At 36.1% G+C, this 21329-nt stretch overlaps 4 protein-coding genes across 8 annotated transcripts; 3 read left to right on the top strand and 1 right to left on the bottom strand.

Annotated features, from left to right (window-relative positions):
* The first annotated feature begins 695 nt into the window (after positions 1-695).
* On the top strand, positions 696-5384 carry LOC100233065 (MLO-like protein 6). Of its 2 annotated transcripts, XM_019220778.2 has the most exons (14): positions 708-1013; positions 1109-1166; positions 1269-1519; positions 1743-1859; positions 1954-2014; positions 2136-2224; positions 2796-2870; positions 2947-3041; positions 3130-3179; positions 3284-3324; positions 3408-3617; positions 3711-3778; positions 3873-4433; positions 4727-5384. In XM_019220778.2, the coding sequence occupies exons 1-13, from the start codon at positions 891-893 to the stop codon at positions 4396-4398; spliced, it is 1764 nt and encodes a 587-aa protein (XP_019076323.1). In that variant the 5' UTR covers positions 708-890; the 3' UTR covers positions 4399-4433; positions 4727-5384. The 2 variants fall into 2 exon arrangements, with proteins under 2 accessions (XP_002282216.1, XP_019076323.1); XM_002282180.5 differs by lacking the exon at positions 4727-5384 and having other exon boundaries at positions 696-1013; positions 3873-4679.
* A 1121-nt stretch (positions 5385-6505) lies between these two features.
* On the top strand, positions 6506-7720 carry LOC100260422 (protein transport protein Sec61 subunit beta). Its single transcript, XM_010652842.3, has 2 exons — positions 6506-7040; positions 7376-7720. Exon 1 carries the CDS (start codon positions 6687-6689, stop codon positions 7008-7010), a length of 324 nt encoding a protein of 107 aa, XP_010651144.1. The 5' UTR covers positions 6506-6686; the 3' UTR covers positions 7011-7040; positions 7376-7720.
* A 3602-nt stretch (positions 7721-11322) lies between these two features.
* Positions 11323-20552, top strand: LOC100258712 (syntaxin-71). 4 transcript variants are annotated; one of them, XM_010652844.3, is made up of 10 exons: positions 11323-11693; positions 11985-12110; positions 13849-14011; positions 14104-14189; positions 14379-14447; positions 14532-14576; positions 14690-14752; positions 14880-14956; positions 16114-16167; positions 20088-20552. In XM_010652844.3, the coding sequence occupies exons 1-9, from the start codon at positions 11538-11540 to the stop codon at positions 16124-16126; spliced, it is 798 nt and encodes a 265-aa protein (XP_010651146.1). In that variant the 5' UTR covers positions 11323-11537; the 3' UTR covers positions 16127-16167; positions 20088-20552. The 4 variants fall into 4 exon arrangements, with proteins under 4 accessions (XP_010651146.1, XP_019075905.1, XP_019075907.1 ...); XM_019220360.2 differs by lacking the exon at positions 20088-20552 and adding an exon at positions 17384-18497; XM_019220362.2 differs by lacking the exon at positions 20088-20552 and having other exon boundaries at positions 11324-11693; positions 12017-12110; positions 16114-16378.
* LOC100253566 (NAC domain-containing protein 72-like) lies at positions 17544-20075 on the bottom strand. The gene is made up of 3 exons (XM_010652843.3): positions 19643-20075; positions 19244-19533; positions 17544-18164 (listed from the first exon to the last, which is right to left on the bottom strand). Exons 1-3 carry the CDS (start codon positions 19812-19814, stop codon positions 17544-17546), a joined length of 1083 nt encoding a protein of 360 aa, XP_010651145.2. The 5' UTR covers positions 19815-20075.
* Positions 20553-21329: the final 777 nt, after the last annotated feature.

The following is a 21329-nucleotide window of genomic DNA, read 5'->3' as shown; positions in this document are numbered from 1 at the left end:
TTTCTATCATTTTTAGCAAACCAATCACAACTGGATGAAAATTGAATCCCGCATCGCCATCTCCTTCTTAATAGAAAATTCGCTGTGACAGATGTCACTCTGCATATTCTGGACTTTTCCTATTTCAGATGTGAACATGAACATACACCTGTTCGGAGTTATGACTTATGAGGGACTACCAAAATTACCTTCTTTTCACATTGTTATTGATTCGATTTCATAATTGAATTAAGCAAACACGGTGTCTTAATTAACTTGATTAGGAAATATTTTGTCTAGATATCTTGGTTTTAACCAAATGGTGACAGCCGGCGGATTGTGTAAATATTTAAGCACTTCATAATCTACATAACACCTCACCTTAATGTCACAATAAATAGATAAATAAAACTTTATCCTAAGAAAATATCCCAAAAATTGGATATATGCCACAATGTCGGTTCATCAATTATGGGCAGACCAATCATCAACCCATTTCACCGATCCTCAATCACCAGCCATCAGATTTGGAATCGATGGTCATTGATGGAAGCAGGATTTGACTTGAGGCTGTGATAAACGGTGAATCGGTATGGATTCATGGGTCAAAGACATCTGTGATGTTTGAATCGTTTGATTAAGTCAATCATAGACTCACACATGTGACATATCCGTACGTACATGAATTTATTTAATTTTCGGCCCTTTTTCTCTATAAAATCTCTACGCGTAGTCACAAGTCATCCCCATCTTCCCATCCTCCCATCGATCTTCCTTTTGTTTGTCCTCCGCAGACCGTTCTGTCCCAAACACTCCTGCTTCAACCTCAGGGTTGCGTTTTCACAACTTTTTGGGAGTCTGGATAATTTTTCCAGAAAATTTTGTAGCTTGTTGAGTTGTAAAGCCAGGAAATGGCTGGGGCAACCGGAGGAAGGTCGCTGGAGCAGACGCCGACATGGGCTGTTGCTGTAGTTTGTTTTGTTTTGGTGTTGATTTCTATTATCATTGAGTACATCATTCATCTCACTGGAAAGGTACATGTGGCTGATTAAAATCGATATCAGAGTTGATTTTAATGGGTATCCGAGCCTGAATCGGAGTTCTAACTCGCCTTTTTTATTTTTGACAGTGGTTGAAGAAGAAACACAAGAGAGCTCTATATGAAGCGCTGGAAAAGGTCAAATCAGGTGCACCCATCTCGCGATGATCATCGTCCTCAGTCTACTGTGTTCATGTTTGATTGGAACTCTACTATAATGAATCTGACGAAAAACTTTCTGGGTTTGTAGAGCTAATGTTGCTAGGGTTCATATCCTTGCTCCTAACAGTAGGACAAGGTCTGATATCGACTATATGTATATCAAAGAGTGTTGCAGCAACTTGGCATCCATGCAGCAAGTCTGAAGAAGAGAAGAGCACAACGACTGAAGAATCAGACACCGAATCCGATAATAGACGAAAACTTCTCAGCATATCGGGTTTTGGTGGAGGCAGCCGACGCGTTTTGGCGGCAGCTGGAGAAGACAAATGTTCAGCTAAGGTATGACCAATTATATTATTTGCTTCCTTTTTCTGACATGAATTAAAATAGTGATTGACATCTTACATTCCACGGATTCACACATTCTTTCTCTTGTCATTCAAACTCATACTTCTCTTCTAAATTTCTAATTAAAGTCTGTAAGCTATATTGAGTTGTTTGGAAACTAGGAAACAAAGATCTGAATTGGTTTGTGTTTGGATGATGTGAAACAAATTTGCAGGGTCAAGCCCCATTTGTGTCGTCGGATGCTATTCACCAACTGCACATATTCATCTTCGTACTGGCCATTTTCCATGTCCTTTACTGCATCTTAACCCTGGCTTTGGGCACAGCTAAGGTTCGTACGTATTAGTATTTTGCATATACAACAAAACATCTCATCCTCCTTTCTCCTGGAGACATAGAGGTTTTGACTCCAAACTTGGCTACAGATGAGAAGGTGGAAGGCATGGGAAAAGGAAACAAGAACAGTCGAGTACCAGTTCTCCCACGGTTAGTACTCCAAATTCCCATTTCAAATACATGGAATTTAATCACATCCTTAATTTCATAAAAATTCAAGTAAAAAAAAAAAAAAAAAGTTGTATGACGCAGTAAGAAATATGTGATGCAGATCCGGAGAGGTTCAGGTTTGCCAGGGAGACGTCTTTTGGAAGAAGGCACTTGAGTTTCTGGACCAATACACCCTTTCTCATCTGGATAGTAAGAAATTAAACCTCCATAATAATTTTTCCTTAATTTTCGTGGAATTTTTTCAAAATGAATTTTGATTCCATAAACAAAATATGGGGATTTGTGCTTTCTGATTGAGCTGATTAGTCAATAGCCAAAAATGTGGATACACTGGGACCATCACTTTCGTACGACTCAACATCAACCATCAAACTTCCAGGAATTCATGGGTGGGCCACATACACACATGCAATTCACCTAGTACTGTCCATAGTCTAATTTTTTAGTCCATAGTTTTTTCTTGGAAGCTGAAGAAGGTAACCGCCCTCATATATCATTAGGAAATTAGGTAGAAAGGGAGATGACGGTCAGAGAGCGGGGGCTGGAGAAAACTACGTCGCTTGATTGGGACGGTGGGGAGGACAATTTTGAAATTTTCGGGGTCATTTGTTTTGACTTTTCATTGTGCAAAAAATGTTTGTCTCTTCTAAGAAGTGCAAATTATTATGATGTGTACTTGAATCTTCATTAATGAATTTTCTAAGGTGGCCCTAGCTGTATGTGAATGCAACTTATTTGGCTTTCGTTTTTGTTCTCTCAGGTATGTTTCTTCAGACAGTTCGTTAGGTCCGTTCCAAAAGTTGACTACTTCACCTTAAGACATGGATTTATCATGGTAATTTTTTTTTTTCCTTTTTGGTATTTCTCTTACATAGACCAAAAAATAATAATAATATTATTATTAATTTCAGGCACATTTGGCACCTCAAAGCCATGCAAAATTTGATTTCCAAAAATATATCAATAGATCGCTGGAGGAGGATTTCAAGGTGGTTGTGGGTATCAGGTCAGTTGTTCTCCCCCTTTAATTTTCCCTTAATTAATTTAATTTCATTTAAATTAATTTAATTTAATTTAATTTTTAATTTTCTCAGTCCACCAATATGGTTCTTTGCCGTGCTATTCCTTCTCCTCAACACTCATGGTGAGTGTGACTTGCAAATATTTCTAATAACATTTTTATATTTGAAAAAAAAATAAAAATTGATTGAATTTCTTTGAGTAAGCTTTTTAACTTTATGTGGACAGGCTGGTACTCTTATCTATGGCTGCCATTCATCCCACTGATTGTAAGCGTCGCCTCCATGCAGTTTTAATTTCGTAATGAATTTGATGAATGTAAAGGATGATGATGATATATGCTTAAATGCAGGTTATCCTATTGGTGGGAACCAAGTTACAGGTGATCATAACCAAGATGGGGCTTAGAATTCAAGAAAGGGGAGAGGTTGTGAAGGGAGTGCCGGTTGTTCAGCTTGGTGATGACCTCTTCTGGTTCAATCGCCCTCGCCTCGTTCTCTACCTCATCCATTTTGTGCTCTTTCAGAACGCATTTCAGCTGGCTTTCTTCGCATGGACTTGGGTGAGGAAACTGATCATTAATTGTAATTAACAAATTTGGCATTCATACGATGAAATTGTATTTACTAATTTGGTTTTTCTGGGGGATTTCCAGTATGAATTCGGGTTTAAGTCTTGTTTCTATGCACACACTGAAGATGTGGTGATCAGGATTTCCATGGGGTGAGTGTCTTCTTAATTGCCTTCTTGGTTCCTTTGGATTAAGTCATGGATTTTTGTAATTTTGTGACATATTTGGATGTTGTGATTTGCGCAGGGTCATCATACAGATTCTTTGCAGCTACGTAACTCTCCCGCTCTATGCCCTGGTGACACAGATGGGTTCAACCATGAAGCCAACGATCTTCCATGAGAGAGTAGCCACGGCTCTAAGGAACTGGCACCACACGGCTAAGAAAAACATCAAACACAACAAGCATTCTGGGCTAGCCACACCCATGTCAAGTAGGCCAACAACGCCTTCCCGCGGCACGTCCCCTGCTTACCTCTTGCGCTACTACCGGAGCGACATGGACAGCCTCCAAGCATCCCCGAGAAGGTCCAACTTGGACATGGAGCATTGGGAGACTGATGGGTCCCCCTCCCCCTCGCACCCGCACCATGGTGACGGCTCATCCTCTCACCACAACCAGCTCCACCAAGGAACGTCCTTGGAACATGATAGAGACATCAGCGCGCCTAGCTCCTCCCAAGTGGTTCCTCTTCCACAACCCACTCTCCACCAACACGAAATCGATGTTGTGCGCAAGGAATTTTCATTTGATCGAAGAGAGAGGACGTGATTGATGGGCCGTGGAGATTGAATTTTCCCCCACAGGTACGAGGCTGATGGCATGGAATCATCAGAAGCCTTTGATTTTGCAACACCTTGTAAATCATAGCGCTCGTTATACAGCGTTCAAGTTATTCGTCTTTTGCCTCTATTATTTTGTATGAAATTAATATACATATTTTGTTACTGTACGTAAACGACATTTCTGCAATCAAACGCAACGGTGAAATGTAGAAACGTTGTGATGACTAATATACGTATATATACATGAAATTCAAATTTTGAATTTGATATGGTTCATCTAAGAAACTGAATCAATTATTTTGGTGTTTATCCAGTCAAATCGTTACAGCCAACACCCATTTGCTGTCGTGTGAAAGTGACAAGCATTTCCGCCACAATCAGCAGATTTGCATTTTTCCAGCGGCAAAATGATGTGGGAAATTGGGAATATTCCAGCACTGCCCCATGTTTCTGAAACCGGTCTTCTCTTCCTATATATATGTGCCCTTGGTTTTTACTTACCAAATTCCACAGTTGAAACCAACATCAGAGAGAGAGATGGAGAGAGGGGAGGGGATAGTAGGGAGGTTGGGTCGCCATTGCTACGCGATTTTCTGCTTTGGAATGATTCTCATAGCAGTGGCCATACCTCATTTCGCTTTTGCCGTGGAGGAAAAGGACCCTTGTCATCCTACCGAGCCACAGCGCCATGCGCTTCTTCCTAACCGGAGCTATTGATTATTGAGGCAGACCAGATCATGTCTCGGATTCAGCTTCATCTGAGGGCAATTGGACCCTTGTTCAATGTTCCTCAAAAGTTTTCCCTTGTATCGTCTTTTTCTCGGAAAAATGAAAGAAAAAAAAGGAGGGCGGAGACAACTGAGCTTCGCTGAATCATGATAGGCAGGGGTTGGGCGATTCAAATGTTGAATTTATGCTACTTATATTGTAATTTTACTCTTACAACAAGCGAAGTAGATACCTCTGAGCTCATAGCTGTGGGAGTTTTCTAGTACCTTAAATGTCATCACCAACTCTCAAGAGGAGACATTTCAACGAACATCATATGCTCATCTTAATGCTTCACAATTTAAGAAAAAGTTAACACGTGAAAATTTATTTTTACAATAGTCAATTATTTTTATTTTTATTTTTTTTTCAAATAGTGACGTGCTGAAGAAATTGAAGCATGCATGAATCATAAATTTTGGTCTTCATTTTTCGAAGGTAGGAAAGGAGCTTGCCTCACATCATTATTCATCCTTGGGCGAAGATTTACTTGACTTAAATTTTACATCATTAAATTGTGATGCAAGTTTGGAATTCAGACTTCAGAAAAAGAAAGCTTTAAAACATAATAATTATAAGCAAAAGCAAGTCACTTAATGGCCATCACAAAATGTGGAACGAAAAGCTGCAATATATCCACCCCCGTTCAACTCTAACACATCAATTTTGAAATAGATTAATCCGGATTTTGAAAATCAAACACTCAAACTAAAATTTTAAAAATAAGTAGGTGCATTTGGTAAAACTTAATACTTATTATTTAATGATTTAAAGTTGATTTTAAATTAAATTATATTTAAGGAGTGTTTAATAAAATTTAATATTTATTATTTAATGACTTAAATTAATTTTAAGTTAGATTATACTTAAAATTATTCCAACTTAAATTGTTAATTTAAAATTTATTACTTATTCTTACTTTAAATATTACTATTGTTTGATAAAATTAATTTAAAATATTATTAGGATAAAAGAGATTAAGTAATAATAAAGGTTATGAGATAACAAAATTGATTATGAAAATAATTAGGACAAAAAAAAGATAAAAAGGTAAAATAAAATATAAAATTGAAAATAAATTAATTATTTTTACTTAATATTTCAAATATTTTAAGTGATATCATTGGATTATTTTATTAAATATATTTAATTTACTTAATAATTTAAATTAAGTTAATAAATTACTTTATTAAGTTGGTTTACCAAATACTCTAAATATTTTATTTTATTTATTTTTGGCAATTACGAGATTATTTTAAAGTTCTAATAAAATAAGATATATTTTTTTTTTTTAAAGTATTTGTGGGTAATGGAGTTAAGTAAATGATTAGGTGGGTTTTTTATGAACCGTTGAAAGAATCATAAAATGTTTGACCGTTGGATGGACAGCAGGTGATGGCCTTCTTCGCTGAGCCGATGCGGGTGAAGGTGTATGCGTAAGCTGAAGCGGAGATTCTCAAATACCCTTGGAAGTTCCACTTAATTACACTTCTACACTCCACATCGATGGCGAGAGGCTCTTCTCAGTCGCAGGCGTCGACGACCGCCACCTCCCGGCCCGGCCCTGTCGGCATGGCTCCGCGGGGGACGGCGGCCGCCACTGCAGGGATGCGTCGCCGACGTGTTGGAGGCGGTAGCGGAGGCTCATCCAGCGGATACGGTGGCGGCGGCAGCGGAAGCAATATGCTGAGATTCTACACCGACGACGCTCCTGGACTCAAGATCACGCCTACCGTCGTCCTCGTTATGAGTCTCTGCTTCATCGGCTTCGTCACTGCTCTCCACGTCTTCGGCAAGATTTATCGCTACAAAGCTGGTGGCGGACCTTGATTTCATTGCTCGGATCATGATCGCGTCATGGTAGGGCTCTGTTGGATGTCAATCGGTATTTAAATTTCACGGATTATGACCTGTAAATTGTCCTAGGGTTTGGTTTCTAGGTTTGAACTCTGTTGAATTTTCGTTGATTTGATTCCACTTTGAATGAAGTTCTGGCCCTTCTTGATTCCACCTTTGAGCGATAAATAACCTGGTGATGAAGCTTTTTTGGGGCATATATGTGATTAATTTAATGTTACATCAGTGAATCACATTTCAATCAGAAATATTAATGAATGATGTTTTGGGGTTGAATTTTGTGATCAAGAAATGAAGAGGTAAAGGATGTTATTATTGACGTGTTTTCCTCTTTTCAGACCAACTTGTGCTTCAGATGGTGTTGTATTCGGCATTGAACATTCCATATAAAGATGACCAGATAACAATTTGATATTTGTACCTTTATTGCTGAACTAAGCCAAGTTTATTCATACTTTGAATGCTGAAATGAGTTGGGAAATATGTGCAAATGCCCCCAGGATCTGGTGGCTAAATTTTATATTTTCAGTCTAGCTGTTCTTGCAGGACTTCTACACGCATTATGCTCTCTTTGAATGTTGTCTTGTATCTGGTTGGTTCATTACAAAAATCAAATTTCTGTTGTATTAAAATTCAGTGCTTGTTGGAATATCTTTGCCAATGTTAGATGCATTCAGTGTCAATTATTCTGTTCTCTTGAGAATGGTATGTTGGAGTTCATTGCTCGATGAGATAGAGATGATGCTAAACTTTTTGAGTTAATACAGAAATAATACTTCACAGTTTTTTTTTCAATTCCTGTAATCTTTCCATATGAAGGGGGCAAGTGGTAATGGGCAGAGCTACTTATTTTTTGTTTGGTAGATTTGGAGCTTGATAGGATGTGATACTAGGCACCAAGCCACCAAGGAGTCAATATGTAGCATTTTGAACATGGTAAGACTGCCCCGTCCATGGGGGCAACCGAGGTCATGGCTAATGGCATGGTCCATTGCATGCTGGTACCCCAGCTATGGCACTTTCCAGCCAGCAGCCAATGCCATGAATCTCAGGAGGGGCCTGCCATGAGGCTGCCTCACTAGGACTGGAATGCAAGGAGTCAATATGTGGCATTTTGAACATGGCAAGACTGCCCCGTCCATGGGGGCAACCGAGGTCATGGCTAATGGCATGGTCCAGTGCATGCTGGTACCCCAGCTATGGCACTTTCCAGCAGCCAATGCCATGAATCTCAGGAAGGGCCTGCCATGTGTCTGGAGTGCAAGGCTGCCTCACTAGGACTGGGTAAGCTGTGTATTGCCTATGCTCACATAGTAGATTCATGGACATTTGCCTTGGTTTTTTCCATTGACAGGGGAAGGGCCGAGGCTTCTTGGCATCTAGACTTTGTGACCATGACCTTAGGCTTAGGGGGGAATATATCATTGTTGCCACCAGGATGATTAGAACCTGTTTGTTACCAGCTTCTGAGAGGTAAGGGATAAAACATCCGTTTCAGTGGTGATAAGATATTGAAGATGGGCATGGAGTTTATTTGATTGATGTGGGTGAGAAGAATTATTGTCCTTGAGTAAAAAGGAAACAGACAGTCTACTCTCTAAAGAGGTTAAAATATAGTTTGTTTCAGGAAAACAATTCTGAGTTTGATGGGTTATATGGTGCGGTTGCACATTACCTGTGCGTGTCTTGCTTGACAAATGAGTGTGAGAGATGAGACTAGAGGCTCTTTATAACAGGTGAAAGAAATGGTCTGTAGATGTCGTAGGTTTTTTCATATCTTAAACTGAAGGAATGATATGATACTCTGCGTGATGAATGTTAGCCTTCATCATCAGTGAAAGAGACTGGAATAGAGGTTTTATTTTTTTCCGGCTCAGTGTGGAATAATTTGCTACACTGGAATAGGGTTGCTGTAGTTGGCATCAGACCCTCGAACCAAGGCTTTGATGCTGATGGCTGACGAACCATCTTGGATATGTCTAGTTGGATGAAAAAGGAAAACCGGTATGCTTACTGCTTGTGAAATCTTATTCTTTCATACTCTTGGTTTGAAAAATTGGCTCCAATTTGTTAGGCATGAGGAGGGAAAGGAGTATAGCTCTCTTGGAAGGAAGCTAGAGACTTCAGAGGGATGTAACTGGTGATACCATTTTCAACCTTGTGGTATGCTGTTGTCCTGCCATATGTTCTGTATTCTTGATTTGTAGCCAATTTATGATGACAGGGAAAATGTGGAGACAGAATTTGAAAGCTTTATGCACACTTCAGTGGCAATTCCAGATGGGATTTTTGATAAGAGTACGGCAATTTTTAAAAATAATGTCTAAATTATCGTGGTAAAAAAAAAAAATGCAAATCTACTTAGTTTTGTCCAAATGATTTTCACCAAAAAAAAAAAAAGTGAGAAATAGTCTTTCCACAAAAAAAAAAAAAAAAAAAAAAAAAAAAAAAAATTCTTACTTTAAAATTAAAAAAAGAAAAAGAAAAAACACTTAAGTGGGAAATCGTCTCTTAAAGATACGATTTCCACAAAAAAAAAAAAAAAAAAATTGAATTCTCACTTTAAAATTAAAAAAAAAAATCTAAATGGAAAATTGTCTCTTAAAGAGAAGATTTCTACAAAAAATAATAATAATAATAATAATTCTCACTTTAAAATTAAAAAAAAAAACCATGTGGGAAATCGTCTCTAAAAGAGACGATTTCCACACAAAAAAAAGAAAAAAGAAAAATTTAATTCTCACTTTAAAGAAAAAAAAAAAATCTAAGTGGGAAATTATCTCTTAAAGAGACGATTTCTACACCAAAAAATCACTTTAAAATTAAAATAATAATAAATAAAAAAACCATGTGGGAAATCGTCTCTCCGCAAAAATACCCTCCCCCAACAAAGCCAAAAGTGAGATTCTCACTTAAAAAAAAAAAACAAAACCTTTAAAAATCCTTTTTTTTTTCATTCTTTATTCTATTTATACAATAATTTGATTATTATAAATATATATTATAAAATTAATTAATTTTATTTACTAAATTTAATTTATAAATAATATACTAAATTTAATATAAGATAAATAATATTTGTATATTATTTTTTTATTTCACTTTGGAATTAAAAAAAAACTATTATCAATTTTATATGAAAATTGAGTTAAATTTTTTTATATTAATTTATTAAATAAAAAATAAAAAAAAACAAAAACATAAGCAACAATTTAAAAAAAAACTTTAAAAATCCATTTTTTTTATTCCATATTATACTTATACAATAATACAATTATTAAAAATGTATATTATAAAATTAATTTATTTTATTTTATTTAATATAAGATAAATATTATTAAATTTAGTATACTATTTATAAAATAAATTTAATAAATAAAATTAATTAATTTTATAATATATATTTTTAATAATTGTATAAGTATAATATGGAATAGAAAAATGGATTTTTAAAGTTTTTTTTTAAATCGTTTTTGACTTTTTTGTTTTTTTATTTTTTATTTAATAAATTAATAACAATTTTTTTAAACTCAAATTTTACATAAAATTGATAATAGTTTTTTTTTAATTCCAAAGTGAAAGAAAAAAATAATATATAAATATTATTTATCTTATATTAAATTTAGTATATTATTTATAAATTAAATTTAATAAATAAAATTAATTAATTTTATAATATATATTTATAATAATCGAATTATTGTATAAATAGAATAAAAAATAAAAAAATAAAAATTTTAAAGGTTTTGTTTTTTTTTTCAAGCGAGAATTTCTCACTTTTGGTTTTGTTGGGGGAGGGTGACTTTTGTAAAGAGACGATTTCTCATATGATTTGTTTTTTTTTTTTTTTTTTTTTTATATTTATTTTAAAGTGAGAATTTAATTTTTTTTTTTAAATCGTTTCTTTTATGGAAATCATCTCTTTAAGAGAGGATTTCATTTTTTCTTTTTTTGTGGAAATCGTCTCTTAAAAGAGACGATTTCCCATTTAGATGTTTTTTTTTAAAAAATTTTAAAGTGAGAATTATTATTATTATTTTTTGTGGATGATTTCCCACTTAAGTGTTTTTTTTTTGGAAAGACGATTTCTCACTTTTATTCTATTTAAGAGAATAAAAGTACAAACTGAAATCAAATTAATTAAGATGACGCGTCATTAAAAATCAAATTTGGAAATAAGATGTGCATGGGAAAATTGCTGCTCAGAGCTAATCAATGGAGTTGAATTAGATTAATTTTCGAAAAATAATTTAAACTAAAAAGTCATAAGAATATTTATATTTTTGTAATTATAAATGTTAATAGCGGACCAACTCCAAGCCGTCCTCGCTCCTCCAGAGCTCAGAAACCGCTTTCTGCGCTCCACGGTTCGTTCCTGGCCATCAGTCTCCAAATGGACAGCGGCGAAAAAGAGGATGAGAGGAATAGCCAGAAAATTTCATCTCAAAATTTTCCAGGCTCATTTTCTAGGCCTTTTCCTCCAAACAAACGCAGGGAAAGATGAGCGTGATCGACATTATTTTCCGAGTTGATCAAATATGCAAGAAATTCGACAAGTACGATGTCGACAAGCAGCGCGATCTCAATGCCTATGGTGACGATGCCTTTGCTCGCCTCTACGCCAGCGTCGAAGCTAACATTGAATCGGCTCTTCATGTCAAGTCTTGATCCCTCTCGGTTGTCTTTTTGTTGTTTCGCAGTTTTGATTCGTTTCTTGGTTGAAAAAAAAATGTAGATAAAAGGAAATCTTAGTTCTGAAGGTTGATGTTTGGTTTGGTTGCTAGGGCAGTGATCAGCTGAGGCTATTTCAACTACATCTTTGTTGAACTGCAATTTTAGAGTAGAAAAGACAACGAAATCTGTCTCTTGCATTTTATCAGCAACCAAACAAAATGAGGCGGTTTTGGAATTTGAATTTAGTTGTTTTATGATTTGATAAATTTGCAGAAATCTGAAATTTCTCTGATAGAGACGAATAGGGCTGCTGCCGTTGCACTGAATGCTGAGATTCGTCGAACCAAGGCTCGGTTGCTAGAGGAAGTTGTCAAGCTGCAGAAATTGGTGCTCAAAAAGGTGAAATCATCTTGGTTTACTTTCCTGTTTCACAAGATGTTTAAATTAGACATTCGAGAACTGTGGTTTGATTGATTTGTTGTTGGTTCTTTATGGTCATATTCCCATTATTTTGTTTGCATGATCTGTCTTTACAAGAAACAGGATGAATAGTTTCAGATAATGAAAGTAGAGTAGGAGTAAATAGCGACTTAGAATTTTATGGAGATCGGCTATGGAATGCAATTCTTAGTAAAACTAAAATGAAAATCTGAGAGAACATTGAAAATTTTAGGTGAAATAAATTTATCAAAAGAGAAGCTGAAGCTCATTAAGGAAAGGATAGACAAAGGCTACACAGTCTCAAAAGCAGGGACAACAATCTATGAATTCCCCATAGCAAGGCCTAGCAAAAGAAAGAGATGTCCAAAGAATGGAGGTTCATTAAAAATGTCTCTTGAGCATCAAGATGAGAAGAAACTTTATGGCCAGCACCAAAAGCAACCACGGATCAGGGCAAGATGGGTGATGTGGATCATTCTGGCTTCTAGGTTTCAACTCGAACTTCTTTCAGTCTATAAAGATGAATGGATGATATAGTTGTATACTTGTATCATATAAACAGACATCAAGCACCCTACTCATGGAGTGATAGCAGAGGTGGGTGCATGACATGAGTTACTAGGCATTAAATTTAGGGAGTTATGAACAAGCGGCTTCAAGTAAACTAGTGGTTTCTCATACCCTTGGGTTTGAAGCATGTTGTTAAATTTGTAACTTCATAATTATGCATGCATTTTCAGGAGCATTATTAATATACTGGTCAATTCAGTTGGTATATGGTTTGCTATTATGGATCATCTGGTGTTTCCACCATTTTAATGCCACATTTTGTTAGTTCACCCATGTCAATAAAGAAATATTTTATATTTACCAATGAACCAATAATCTTTTATATCTAATAATTATGAACATAACTGATGCTTGAAAAGCCATATGACTGATGAAATGTATCAATTAGTTCTTTTCATCTTTTGGAACATAAAATGCCAACTCCCCCCCCCCCCCCCCCCCCCCCAACCATAGCCAACATCCACAATGGCATTTATGTGGTGGTACTCATTCTGAAACAACTTCAGAAACCTGCCTTTTGCTAGGGGTTGTTGCATTTTGATTTAGAGAACCCTTTCCACCTTATGTTGTTGCAATGAGGTCAAGGTTGCCTTCTCTGCAACTCATTTCTTATATTACTCTTAAGATGTGGGATTGGCTTAGCTTTAATATTACAACAAATAACTTATGTGCCTAACCACCATTATTGATCTGACAACTTGAATTTATATCTTTTCATCCATTTGGATCTTGAGTCATGGCTTCTGAGATCCCAGATTTTCCTAAAGCAAGTTCTGTAAGGATCAGCTCACCAGAATGCAGTCCAGTGTGGGAGTGCTAATCAGACCCATGGCAATAATCTAACACTTATAAATCACTCATCAGCTGTGTGATTATAACCATTTTTAGGAGCATGTGTTGCAAAACCTGATGTTGGAGACTCCCAACATAGTTCTATAGTTCTTGATTGTTAGTATCTTGAATTAGTTTTCATCTCCTTCTTACCTTCCAAATGACATGGAATGAGTAAGCTGTCCTAATTTTGATTTGCAACATTCTAATCAGACATCCTTATTACCAGTCATGCAAAGCCATGAGGGTAGCAAGGCTGTGGAAGCTTTGTAATAGCAATGTTATCTAATCACAGGTTAAAGGGCTCACAAAAGAAGAACTAAGTATCCGTAATGATTTGGTCCTGGCTCTACCAGAAAGAATTCGAGCAATACCAGATGGGAGCATGGCAGGAGCCAAACAAACTGCAAATTGGGCAGCTTCGGCATCTCATAAAAACATCATGTTTGACTCATCAGGTAATCAGTGTTACTCTTTTGTTTAAAATTCTTATGAATGGAAGCCTATTCATTTATATAATTCGCTTGCATTACTTCACAATCAATTACAGATGGAAATTTTGACAGCGAGTTTTTCCAACAAAGTGAAGAATCAAGTCAGTTTAGACAAGAATATGAAATGAGGAGAATGAAACAGGCAAGTAATATATCTGATTTATGCCTAGTTTGTAATCAGAATGACATGGGGAAGATAATTTCATTAGGTTTCTGGGCCTTCGTCACCTAAAGCTATGCAAGGGCATCAGGAAGATGATTAGTTTTGGTTACTGGTGCTTGGTCACCTACAGCTCTGCATTTCATATGATGTAGTTTGATATTTGTACAGGATCAAGGTCTAGATGTTATATCAGAAGGGTTAGACACACTGAAGAATTTGGCCAATGATATGAATGAGGTTGGTTGATGTCCATTTTATTCCTTATGGTAATGCTATCAGAAAGGAAATAGGGATTTTAACCATTTCTTGCATTATATTCAGGAATTAGATCGGCAAGTTCCACTGATTGATGAAATTGATACAAAGGTAAGAACTTTTTATATCCAACCCCTTGCCATTTCAATTGGTTCAGAGGGTGAAACAATGTTGAAAAAGTCCATTTAGTATATTACATAGTTCTGTTTTTGGTGCCTTTACAGGTAGACAAGGCAACATCTGACATTAAGAATACTAATGTTAGACTCAAGGAAACCGTTACCAAGGTAATTGATCTGCATGCTGTTTAAGTTTAGGTTGCCTGCTATGTTATCCCTTGGAATTTGTTGCACTTTCCTACATCTGGCAAGATTTGCATGGTTCTAATAAATTGCATCTTTGGTTATGTCACAGATGAGGTCCAGTCAAAACTTCTGTATTGACATAATTCTTCTGTGCGTAATTCTGGGAATCGCTTCCTATTTATACAAGTAAGCTCTGCATCTTTCTCTTTATTCGATTGAAAATGTGCTGTGAATATTATATTTATATAATTTCGTTGCTTCTTGATTTTTTATATTCCCTGGGCAAATGATTGTGTTCATCCTCCTTTTTTTGTCTCCACTCAAATGTGGAATACTTGTATTGGTCCATGTACTTTGACTAAAAGCATTTGACCAATAAAAGATCAATCATGGAATTTTAGTTGTAGTTATTGAAGTAGTGGGTAGCATTGATCTCAACCCATCTGGAGTTGGTGATGTGAATCTGCTTCTGCCAACCAGAAATTTTAATTATCTCCTCACCAATTGGGTCATAAGTATCTTTATCATTTGAAGAATCTGTAGTTAGAATAAAATGTGCTTGCTTCAGACTTGCTTCCCATATCTTGTACAAGGACTTCTGCGTCAATTAGTTAGTTCCTTATCATTTTTGGTCATCAGTGTCTTATCACTAGTGCACAGCATGTTCAGGCCCTTCTTTTGGTGGTGGTACCGATTCTGGTTTTATGTTATTTTCTATCACCTCTTTGTTGTGGATTATTTGTTATTCTCTGCCAGTGGTAGATGACTTCATAGTTCCTGATACATGGTTAAAATATGATCCTTTAATTACCTTAGTAGTACTGGTTATTTCAAAGTGAAGTGAGTGGTCCTGGGTCTCATGTTTTCTGATATCAAGAAAATTGAAAAAGAAAAATGGAGTATCTTGTGAAGGTATGGATAGGCCCAGATAATTTAATAAGAGAAGAGGATGCACCTAAATTAATTAGGATAAAGTACAAAGAGAGGACATCTTTCAATTCCATGAAATTGATAGCCTCTTGCTGCTATTTGGTTGGAATGTTCCATGAAATTGATGAATGATTCAGTCTCTCAGGAAAGAAATCCAGCCTAATTCTGCTAGGCAGAGCTTTCAGTGAGGCTTCCCTTTTTATAGCTTTTAAATGAAAAGAGCATCTTGATGATGTAGAATGTTTCACTGGATTATCTCATGCTTAACAGATTAGTCTCAATCATCGTGGATAGCTGCTCTTATTTCTTACAATGATTGCTTCTGTTATTTGCAGATTCAGCATTCCTCATATGTGCATTTTTTAATCTTTGGAAAATTTTCTAATGAAATCTTGCCTTTTTCTTTGATTCAGTGTATTGAAATGAAATGACCAGAAGACCGCTTTTACTGCCAGTTTGATCATAAGGTTGTCTGGTATTTTTTCTTTCCATTATTTGACGGCTTCCTATGTATGTTTTGGTTCATTTTCTCTCCTGTACAACCCCCAGGACCTGTTTTTTTCTTTTCTTTTGGTGATCTGGCTGGCAGATTACTCTTATCAAAGTTTTAAGCTTATGAATAAAGATATTAAGAAAAGCGGTCCTTCTGTTATATAGCATTACTCTTTCGGCTGCTAATGATGGATCTGGTTTTCCAGTTTCTGGGGACAATAAGATCATTGGTTTTCATGTATCTTAGTCCTTTAGTAGTAGTTAGTAATGCCTTAAGAATGGTTGTGTAGGACTAATCTTAGATATGTGATGCTACATCCACATTGTGAGGGTGAGGGATGTGTCTCTGCATTCTACTAAACATGCATGCATATAGTTTTTATGAATTTATGATTCTTAGATAGCCTTTTTAATTTAGAATCTCACAACTCTGCCAATATAGGGGTTGAAAATGTGAATTGGGAACATTATAGCTGACTTTGTTATCCAATAAGAAGGAATGAATCTTGTGGGGTGCATGCAGAAAATTCCTTTTTGTTTCTTTGGGAACATACCAGAGTATTGTTAGGCTCAAAAATTGTCACATGAAAGAATATGAGGGCTGGCCATGATTTTTAATTTTTTTATTTATATTTGTTCCACAAGAGAACAAACTGACTTCAGGCCCGAAGTTACCCTGTGATAGAATGTGCTAGTGTTGGGCCCCATCGGCCCCTGCCATCTTTGGTGCTGCATGTGTAAGTATCATCCTGTCTTTTATCAATATTTAGGTTTGTAGGAAGCCCCTCTCCCGAAGATGCCTTGATTTATGGTTCATCTGCTTCCAGCTACTTCATCAGGTTGCCATCAATGACATCATGCCATCTAAGAGCCATATCAATTTATTGAAAATAGGTTGTGGGAATTACAAGAACACCTGGGTAAAACTCAATATTTGACTTATGACAGAATATTATTGAAACATTTTCTTAATAAGAAGCAGTAGTTGGCAAAACTAATGTTGTTTTAACGTTATCTGCCCATAATTCAGTATTAACTGTTTTACATAAAGGGAACTTTTGAGTTTGAGATTCTGTCATGTTCTAGCAAGAGTTTCTATATCTAGCCATAGGATTACTCTTATTATCACTATTTTAAGTTAACAAACAAGTACGCAAATATACATTAAACAATCCACACTTGGCTTTACAGAGAAACACTTACAAGCCTTACATATCAAGCTAGACCAGTAAACATGGTTGCATTCACTGCCATTAGCATGGCACCAGGAAAGTTGATCCACCTTGTGCACCAATATCTACATCTTATGCTGTACAGTCTACTTATGGGGCTCTTGGCCACACCACTTCAGTTAAGAACCATTTCCTTCTGTGAAGGGCCAGTTCATTACTGTAGATATCTGTCTGTGAAGCACATGATTAGGCTTCTGTAAGCAGATGGGATTTGAGGGATTAGAATTGATGATGCTGACTTGAGACTGGCTTTGGCTATGGAAATTCATATGATTGTTGGTTGATGTCTTGTGAGGTGAAAGACTCTCATCTTCATTGTTGCTAGTTAGCATCTTCTGAGATGGAGGGGGATTTTCGTACCTATGTTTCTCTGTGGAGTTCCCATTCAATGGGTTGAAAAAACTGTCAAAGGAAGAAACTGTAATTGGCAAATTCACTTTATCTGAACCATCTTCATGAACTGAACCATGGCTATTGCTGTTGTTGCTCCCTTTGAAGGTTACATTAGAAATGGTTTCATTATGAGGAAGAGGATGACCAGCAAGTATGGAAGCTATTAATTCGCAATGATTGTAGAGATAACCTGTGTCCATGTCATTATGCTTTGTATGCATAGGTTGTTGCTCCTCAATCTTTGGTAAGTAGCTTATCAATTCTGTGCTAGGACTGTCTTGACCTTCACATGTGTTCTTTGGCATGTTGCCTTTATGGCGGACCCGGCATAGTACCCAATCATCCAACTGTGACAACAAGAGGCAATTTGTTTTCATGAGTTGAGTTTCATCTCATCTCTTGTTTATAGCACAGTTTATCTCATACCTTTAATGCAATTTAACAACGTTGGTAGTCTGCAAATGTTGGTGCAGGGTCAAAAACATAGGTGAAAGCAAAAATGAAAAAGAAGAGAAAGGATCGTTGTAGAGAAACCAAGTTGAGGGTGAAATAGGTTATTTTTCAGGCATTTGGTTTCTTTACCATGGACTGTGCCACCTCCAAAATCTGTTTTATGCTACTGTAGGTTTATTTGTATGTACAACTTTGAGTTTCTTAAATTTTGATGAACTGTTTACTCCCCTCTAGAACCGAGCTATACTTTTGGATAGGCTATATCTTGTGTTTTGTAGGTAACTAAGGGGGGCTGCATCCACAAAGTAAGCCTTTGTTTGTAAGCCTTTCCAAATCACATCTACAACATAATTTCAAATCTTATCACACAGTTTTAAAAGGCGCAAGGTGCACCTAAGGCACAAAAGTCTGCTATAACTTAGGCGCAAGGCGCAACACAAGACGCACACTTGAGTAAATTGTTTAAAAAGGACAAGTAAAGGAGACGAGGCGCTCCTTTTCAACAAGACGCATCTCTTGGCAAGTAAAGCGCTTTAACTAGGGAGGGGTTGCGCCTTGGGCCTAGGCGCGCATTAAGCACACCTTTTAAAACTATGCATGAGTATTATTTTGTTTCTTGTTTCTTCATGCTTTTATGTATTTGGTTTACATGCATCCCCAAGGAGATGTTTTCAATGCAACAGAAAATAACATAGGAAGTTCTCCAGAGAACACTAGGTTGTGGAACAGATGAGAATAAAAGAGAACTAGTGACAGGAAGTTAATCATAACCTTCACTGTCGTGCTCATTAGGAGGCTATTTTGGGTTGTTGAATTCTTGCTTCGGCTTTTAAGTAGCAGTGTCTAATTCCTTTAAACTCAAATGGCTTGTGTCTAGACCCAAGACAAATTGTGTGTGTCATGTACCCCATTTTATTACAGAAGAAATGAAAAATGAGGAGTCACTGTGGTACACCATTATTGCCGTACTTACTCTCATGGATCCTTTTGACCTTGACCCTGGTCGGTTCATTGTGTTGAGCAATCTGTACTCATTCATGATCCATTCAGTCTTCACTCCCCTTGGAGGCCGACCAATATAGAAGACCAAAGCTTTCTTCACCCCAATGCTTTTTGATCCACAGGAAGTAAGAATAGGCTTGTCAGTTCCAGTTGCCTTCCAAAAACCTGAAGCTGCTGCTCTATTAGGCCTTACTCCGTTTGGGTACTTACGATCTCTTGGACTGAAGAAGTACCATTCTTCTTCTCCAAACAAAGCCTTCTCTGTAAGAATAAAAAGGTAGAACAATAGATAATGAAAACCAGTTCTATACATCAGTTGATAATCTGAGAAAAAAAAAAAGGACAAGTGAATAGATGGTGCAGGACAGACTAGGTAGCTCCCATGGATTATACTTATACAGATCTATCTCAGCTATCACGGATGCTGGGAGTGGATGTGACGTCACTTTCTTTTGCAAGTAATGGACTATCAGCTCTTCGTCAGAAGGATGGAACCGGAAACCAGGGGGAAACTGGAAACTTGAATTAGGTTCTCTCTCCATGAGAGAAGGCCTCGTTTGATCCAAAGGAGATGATAGAGGGAGTGGGAGCAATCAAGAAAGTGCGATGATATCGATTCAGCTGTTCTGTGTCGAGGCATTATATTGTGAGAGTGCATGCAAGATGTGGACATTGATTAAAATAATAGATAGAAAAGAATAAGATGGTTTCACGTAGGGGTTTAAATAAACTGATTGGAACTTATTTGTTGGAATTGACATTCCTCCGTGGCCCTTTGATTGCTAACCTTTTCGGCAATGTTTTCGTTGCTTCAGGATAAAGTGGTGCACTCAGCAAATCGTTACGCTTTTTACATGGGTCATGTTGGCGGCCAGGGTGCTTTTAATATGAAACTCTACAATTGCTCTTTCAATGGCTGATTGAACTGGGAGGAAAGGTGAATCAGAAGATGAACTGCCATGCCCTTGCGTCACCAAAACAAGTCAGCTGATCGAATGGCTTGGAATACTGAATACCCAATTGAGGGTTAGGGTGGGAGTGCACTAGAATATCGCCCTAATCATATTTTAAGCTAATTATTGATCCTTAACGAATACTAATTCATTTAGAATATCTCATTTGAGATATATGATCATCCTGTAGGGGGAAGAATTTAATAGGATTCTGCCGGGTTTGGGCTAAAATGTATTTTTTCACAGTGGCCGGCCATGCAGCTCATGACTGCAATACCTCGGGCCTGATTGGATTTTGGAAACAGCAAAAGAACGAAGAAAGAAAAAGATCAGAAACACCCAAGAAGACTTGGGTGTGGTGTTCAGAGGATCAAGGTGGATCTATTCAGGCCTTCTTAGCTTCATTACCATGGTTTGGAGTCAGAATGCCCTTCCTTCTTATTGACCATACGTTTGATTTTCCACCGTCACCACCTATGTTTGGTTTCAAGAAAATTTAGGAGAAATTGTGAGTAAAGAAAATAGAGAAAAAAATGAAAATGATAAGAAAAAATGAAACCAAATATGATAAAATCATTTTTTTTCTTTTCTTAGCTGCTGTGTTTTGGTTTTAAAAAAGTTTGAAGGAAATATTTAAAAGAAAGAAAGTATATAAAGAAAAATTATCTACAAATAAAAAATGAAGAAAAATAAAAATAGATTTAAAACTAATAAATTATTTTTATATATTACTTTAAATTTATTTTATTTATTTAACTCTTCTATATAAAGATTAAATAATTTTAAAACATATAAAATTATTATTTATTTTAATTAAATTTGATTCGATTTTATGTTTTTTATGATTAAATTAAATATGAAAAAAATATTTTTAAAATATTTTTGACAAATCAAATGTTATCTTAATATTTTTTAGGAACAAATATAGTCAAGATAATCATCCCTATTATTATAAAGCACCCTTTTTGTTAAATTAAAAATATGTTTGATAGTGATTTTAAGAAGTGTTTTAGAATTTTTTAACACTTTAAAATTTATATAATTTAAGTATTATAAATATTAAAAATATTTTATAAAATCACTCAAACATACTCTAAATTTTGC

The sequence above is a fragment of the Vitis vinifera genome, chromosome 6, assembly GCF_030704535.1.
Source record: "Vitis vinifera cultivar Pinot Noir 40024 chromosome 6, ASM3070453v1".
NCBI lineage: Eukaryota > Viridiplantae > Streptophyta > Magnoliopsida > Vitales > Vitaceae > Vitis > Vitis vinifera.
The sequence above is the reverse complement of the archived record's forward strand: the minus strand, read 5'-3'. Positions and strand labels throughout refer to the sequence as shown.